General features: G+C 29.6%; 2 protein-coding genes across 3 annotated transcripts; one reads left to right on the top strand and one right to left on the bottom strand.

Annotated features, from left to right (window-relative positions):
* Window positions 1–2,122: 2,122 nt before the first annotated feature.
* Window positions 2,123–3,781, bottom strand: Nipsnap (protein nipsnap). The gene is made up of 6 exons (XM_076393301.1): window positions 3,744–3,781; window positions 3,475–3,639; window positions 3,163–3,345; window positions 2,761–2,929; window positions 2,409–2,676; window positions 2,123–2,294 (listed from the first exon to the last, which is right to left on the bottom strand). Exons 2-6 carry the CDS (start codon window positions 3,555–3,557, stop codon window positions 2,146–2,148), a joined length of 852 nt encoding a protein of 283 aa, XP_076249416.1. The 5' UTR covers window positions 3,558–3,639; window positions 3,744–3,781; the 3' UTR covers window positions 2,123–2,145.
* A 546-nt stretch (window positions 3,782–4,327) lies between these two features.
* Slx1 (structure-specific endonuclease subunit SLX1) lies at window positions 4,328–6,074 on the top strand. Of its 2 annotated transcripts, XM_076393304.1 has the most exons (4): window positions 4,331–4,825; window positions 4,899–4,989; window positions 5,088–5,139; window positions 5,220–6,074. In XM_076393304.1, the coding sequence occupies exons 2-4, from the start codon at window positions 4,979–4,981 to the stop codon at window positions 5,766–5,768; spliced, it is 612 nt and encodes a 203-aa protein (XP_076249419.1). In that variant the 5' UTR covers window positions 4,331–4,825; window positions 4,899–4,978; the 3' UTR covers window positions 5,769–6,074. The 2 variants fall into 2 exon arrangements, with proteins under 2 accessions (XP_076249417.1, XP_076249419.1); XM_076393302.1 differs by having other exon boundaries at window positions 4,328–4,989.
* Window positions 6,075–6,099: the final 25 nt, after the last annotated feature.

Below are 6,099 nucleotides of genomic sequence, written 5' to 3'. Positions count from 1 at the left end.
AATGCGGATTTTTATTAGAGTTTTTGATGTGCAAAAATTTTGCATATCAGATTATATTGTCGTATATAATTCATGATAACTTAATGTTATCGGTAATAAAGTATAGTTAAGCTTTTTAAATTGGTATATAATTTGTACTTCTTTCGGTACAAAACATACACGAATATAAAATAAGACTAATGAATTAAATCAAGCAATTAATTATTGGTTTTGACAGTTTTTGCTTGAAGTTAGAAAATTAAGTATTCTAATAGAATAATTCTATGTCAAATGATTATGTGAACGCATACTTTTTGACAAGTTTATAGAACTTTTTTAGGGGAAACAAGATTACTCAAATAATTAATAAGATCTAAGTTAACACATGTTGAATTCATGATTTTAATGTAAGTTTAAACGTAGTTTTATATAAAAAAATCATAATTTATAAATTGTTGTAATCAATTATACGTGTTCAGACTTTTACTTCACCCTTGATATCTACGATTCGTCGAAGATTATTTATAAATTATTTCGCAAAATTTTGTTTCATTATTTAATTATCATGACTATAAACAATTCTTTCTAATATCATCAAATAATTTAGAATGTACATCCCTTTTCATAAAAACAATCGTATTTTGATTTATAATTATAATGTGCATATCATAATTACTTGGCATAGAATAATGCAATCCCAAAATAATTCATATACCTATTGACAAAGAATTTTATTCTGACTTATTTTATTCTCTTTTAAGAAGTAAATATGTTTGTCTACATCTTGTATATATACTTGTATACTGTAAATAATCGTAGAAAAATTACGCCAATATTTATTTCTGTGTTCTGAAGATGCTTTCTATTTTCAATACTACCAAACACGTAAATCTTTTAATGATGTATCATTCTTTAAACGATTGTACGAAAAATTGGTTGTAGTTCAGAATTAATTTCATTTTTTCTTTATATTTTTTACTTTTAAAATGCATCAATATTGTAAAATCCACGCTGCGTAAATTAGAATTTATTAATTGCGTGAGGGAAAATGAGATTTTGATTGTACAATATTAAACTTCGTATGATGTACATTACATAAATGTATGTACATTAATGCAATAACTTTTAGTAAAATGAGCATTGTAGATCATACAATAATTACCCTTGACTTAATTGATTCCACGTTTATATATGGAAATAAAAAAGTTATCCGAATATAGTTGTAACTTCTAAATTGAATATTGTTAAATAGAAATAAAAATTGGTTTTACGATTATAATATTGTAAAAGTTCAAAAAATATTGAAGTGCTTTTTTTTTATAGTGCTCATATAAAACACTTTTGTAATACGTACGAGATAGTAATTTAAAATAGTTAGTAGTGATATTCTTTACTACAGTGATGATTATAATAATCATTATTATTATTTTATTATATATTTATAAAATTTAATTAACGCATATTCGTATCTTAAAAGAAGTTTTGAAACATAAAATGCAAATAACAAGTTGTAATTATATAGTCACTATAATTAATTATAATTACCTCTATATTTAAATCTAATATACGTCTTTAACTAATAACAGGGAGAGAAGAAAGTGTAATCATAATCTTGACAAAGTGAATTAAAGCTTGAGAATCAACCAAATTTGATATATTACCTAGGTAGTAAACAAAGATTTTGCAGCTCTTCCATTCCATACAGCAATTTCATTTTTGTTAAAGATCATTTAAAAAAGAAAATAATAATGAAAACTGTTTTAACAGTGGGAAACAGTTTTTATTATTTCTACTGAGTCTTTGTTAAAATGTAATTACTCAGCTTTTGTAAATATTGTCTTGAATAAAAATGAATTGTTAATATAAAATTAAAAGATTTAAAATCCACATCATTATAAAAATTCTTTTATGAAACAGTAGATCTTATTACGAGAACATATAACGAAGCTTTGTATTAACAAAGAAATTAAAACTTTATTAAAATACATTTTAGTAGCTGTGATACAACAAAATGCTACGATTCCTCTTACATTGAGCGCTTATGTTACACAATTATAAATATAGTGTAGTGTATTGTAACAAATGTTTTTTACAGTAATAATGTGGTATAGACATAAGGAATAAATTTTAATATACAAATGCATTTAAATTCATGAGGGTAGAATTTTATTGTGTTGGAGAAAAGCTAGTAGGGCTTAATATACGGGAATGCATCTCTCTTATTAATGGAACAGTATATGCAACGCATTCATCCCATCCTGGAGACCTCCATGCACTCTCACGAGTTTCCATTCGTACTTGGAGATTTTTGTAGCCTGAACAAAAAGTTTAACGTTTTTTGTAGAGCACATAGTTCAACATTATTTTAAAACAAATATTTTTAATCAATTTTAATATAAATACGTGTTTAACATTAATTTTATACATACACCATAGATGATGAACATTATACAATCTACCAATTTGTGAGAAGAAACCAGCAAAAGATTCATTGTTATTTCTCCTGTAATTAATAGCCTTTGCCCAGTTATTGCCCCATTCTATCATTGTACCAGGTTGTAATCTATAACTACGTATTTCATATATATTTGAACCAGTTCGTTTCGATGGAACAGGCCAGTAGCTAAATGCCAATAAATACTGCAAGTAACGTGATCGTACATATTGGCCATTTTCTTTGAACAACTGTTGATATTCCTAGAAGTAATTTCAATATATTAAGATAATTTCATTTAGTAGGTTCTGCACAAATAAATTTCTAAACTTTGTCACATAACTTACCTTGTCCTGGGACAATGCTAGTTGTGTGCGATCAACGCTATCATAACTACCAGAGTATTGCCAAAGGTGCAAAGCTTGATCAATATCGCCAGCTACGATAGTCCATGAACCAACTAATTCCAATTTGAATTCGGACTTCTTGGAGTTTATAACGTTAACAATCTCTTCACTGTAATATCCCAAAATACGAACATGTCCTAATACAATTTTTCTAACATAAAACAATTTTACACACGCCAACTCTGTGGCAAATGAAATCTGATATTTTCTTGACAGTCCAACTGAGTTTGTGAAGGAATTTTTGTACAGTTATTCTAAACGTGCGTAGTAACTGAAGGCAATGATCTAACAATGAAAAAAGCCAAGGAACAAGATAAAAAAGGCAGCAACAGATTTACTCACTAATTGGCTAAGTATTTGTCAATGGAGTCAGGTCGGATGTTGTGCGTGTGCAAGGCGTAAATAACTCCTTTGTCCGACAGCATCCGCGAATGAGATTCTTTGGTGGGCTCGATTTTTCGTACGAAAGTCTTGTTTATCCATCCTGTACTGATATCCTGTCGGATCGATGACCTTGCAAAAGATCTACAACACACACGATGTGGCTATTGCCCTAAAAAGCCGCTGCTTAGGCCAGCTCGCGTAGTCTATACTTTGAAACATATGAAAAAAAAGGAGCGCTCCTCAAGGTTTTTGGATATCGTAGTCGCCTACCGGCTGGTAACAAGTGACGGTAGTTTAGTTTTGCCGATCACCGTGATCTGCGCGGCTCTGAATCTTCTTAAGACGGCAGCCATTCTTACTGGACCCTGGAGCGGTAGAGATTTCCGCTGGTCTGACTCCAATCAAGATCGGAGCCCGATTTCGACAGCGCTGTAACTAAACACGCGGCGCTTTCGATTAAACACTCGGTGAAATCGCCAACTAACGTTGTCGATTTATTCTTATTCATAATCTCTGCTCGCGATCTTTTCTCTACGCACGGTGTGAGATTCTTACGACCATATGGAGCGGTTTCCTCTTGGAATGAACTTACGGATTTTCAGCGCCACAGCGCCTGCGTACTTCGATAAGATTTATTAATTGGCGATTTGGCGTTTTAACGCACGCTGAAATATCATTGATTCCAATACGGCTTTTGCTGCTGCTGAAAACCGTACTTTTATTCACGTATAACGTTTTCGCATTGTAATCAGTTTCATTCATTTTGGTTTTAGTAAAACGGATGGAGTATATTTAGAAAAATGGATTTCAAGCTATATCTATTTGTAAAAATGAATGTAGATTTTTGAACTTTAGAATTCAAGTAATACATATTTTATCGTATATTTCAAAAGCAATACAATTCAAAGAATACGATTTTTGAATTACGATCATGTAACAATTTAGTCGTCTTCTGTTTATCGTAGAGTATCGTATTACAAATATGTATTTGCTCGCTAGAAACTTGTGACCATATTCTACCGATTCAATTTTTTTCCTTAGAATTTGTAATTTCAGTTTATTGTATATAACTGTACTATTAAGACAATTTGAATTTTTTTTCAGAAAGATACACGATCAATGCACGTGCATTCTTGTCCATATATAATATTAAACTTCATTTTAACGGATATTTTTCGAAGCAAATTTCTAGTTATCTTATCTAAAAAATAAAATGTTGTTTACAGCTAATATGTTACAAGCCCAATGTCTCATCCATTATCATCTGTAATCTTCTTCGTTACATTTTATGAAGATTTTGCTTAACCTTAACCTAACACATAGGCTAAGTATAGTTTCAGATTAGGTTAGGCTAACTTACGTTCTTCGAAACGAACGCTGTCAAGTTATAATTATTAAAAATTTATTTTTTATGACTGGACATTAACATGTATTAAGGTTTATAATACATATGTGATGTTAAGTTGATATAATATTCTATAATTAGTTTGTTACAATGAATTGTATACATAAATTTATTATTAAATGATATGAGCTCCAAATATATTTACTTGGTAGCAATGTTTTCGGTATCCATTAGAACGTAGCATATTTAGCAAATTTTAAAATGGAAGAACCTGAGGTAATTCAACATTTCTTTGGCGTTTATTTATTATATTGCGTGAATCCGAAATATAAGGGAAGAACGTATATAGGATATACAGTCGATCCTCGACGAAGACTTAAGCAACATAATGCTGGGAAGGAACATCAAGGAGCTTGGAAAACAAGTAAGATGAGACCATGGTAATTATATTTTTATTAATTTTTTTTAATAATATTGTTTTCTGATGCCTTACTGTTTACAAAGTAATATAAAAATAATGTAAACTTGTTATTCTCAGGACTATGGTACTGATTGTTCATGGCTTTCCAAATAGTACATCTGCTCTCAGGGTATAATTAACTAATAACTAATTAAGTAATAATAAGTGAGTATAGTTTTGAATGAAATGCAGCAAATATATTTTTTTTAGTTTGAATGGGCTTGGCAACATCCTAATCTCAGTAAACGTCTTAAACATGTACCTGAGAAAAAGCCACGACAGAAAATATTTGAATTTTGTCTAGTAGTTTTATCAGAAATGTTGAAAGTGGGTCCATGGTGTCGTTTACCTCTGACAGTACGTTGGACAGATCATGAATTGTTTAAAGAATATTCTAATCATGTAACAGCTCCACTTCATATGCCTATATGTTATGGAAAAGTAATTACTCAAAAGATTACAAAAGTTTCAAACAATGGAATTAGTAATGAAGTGGAAACATATGAATCAACTGAATTTTGTTCTATATGTGGTACACTCCTGGAAGAAAAGGAGTCAGTGTGTTGCATAAAACCTAGTTGTTCTTTAGTAGCTCATTTAATTTGTTTAGCAAATGTATTTTGTACAGATAACATGATTATACCAATTGAAGGTACATGTCCTGCTTGTAAAACTGTTGTTTTATGGGGAGATTTAATTAGAAAAAAAGTTGGCTGTTATGGAAATCTCAAAGAAATTTCTTCAAGTGATGATGACTAAAAAAGACTTTTATAGAATGGAAAGCATTTGTTTTATAACATTAGAATTGTACATATGTATTCTAATTGTACCAATTTTCTACCAAGGAATCAATTTACAAACACAAAATAGTATTTAAGTTAACATAGACTAATTGGAACTTTGTATATTTGAATTCAAACGTCACTGTCAATTTAGTTGTATAGAAAATATCATAAGATTATTACTAGATAAAATAGACACTTATTGTCAGATATTAAATAGTTTTACTTGAAAGAAGAAATTACACAAAGTAATTATATTGTTTTCACACCCCAAATAAACTTATTCTTGTTATAAATACTTTGTATTC

This window comes from Calliopsis andreniformis, chromosome 3 (assembly GCF_051401765.1).
Source record: "Calliopsis andreniformis isolate RMS-2024a chromosome 3, iyCalAndr_principal, whole genome shotgun sequence".
Classification (NCBI taxonomy): domain Eukaryota; kingdom Metazoa; phylum Arthropoda; class Insecta; order Hymenoptera; family Andrenidae; genus Calliopsis; species Calliopsis andreniformis.
Note: the sequence above shows the minus strand (reverse complement) of the source record. Positions and strands in the feature narration are given on the sequence as shown.

Bases quoted from the DNA above. Each gene is read 5' to 3' on its own strand.
- Nipsnap (XM_076393301.1), bottom strand. From the start codon at position 3,557: ATGGCTGCCGTCTTAAGAAGATTCAGAGCCGCGCAGATCACGGTGATC. The intron at 3,346-3,474 runs GTAGGCGACTAC...TGTGTGTTGTAG, and splicing joins CCGTCACTTGTTACCAGCCG to ATCTTTTGCAAGGTCATCGA. The intron at 2,677-2,760 runs GTAAGTTATGTG...AATTACTTCTAG, and splicing joins TAGCATTGTCCCAGGACAAG to GAATATCAACAGTTGTTCAA.
- Slx1 (XM_076393302.1), top strand. From the start codon at position 4,811: ATGGAAGAACCTGAGGTAATTCAACATTTCTTTGGCGTTTATTTATTA. The intron at 4,990-5,087 runs GTAATTATATTT...TGTTATTCTCAG, and splicing joins ACAAGTAAGATGAGACCATG to GACTATGGTACTGATTGTTC. The intron at 5,140-5,219 runs GTATAATTAACT...TATTTTTTTTAG, and splicing joins ATAGTACATCTGCTCTCAGG to TTTGAATGGGCTTGGCAACA.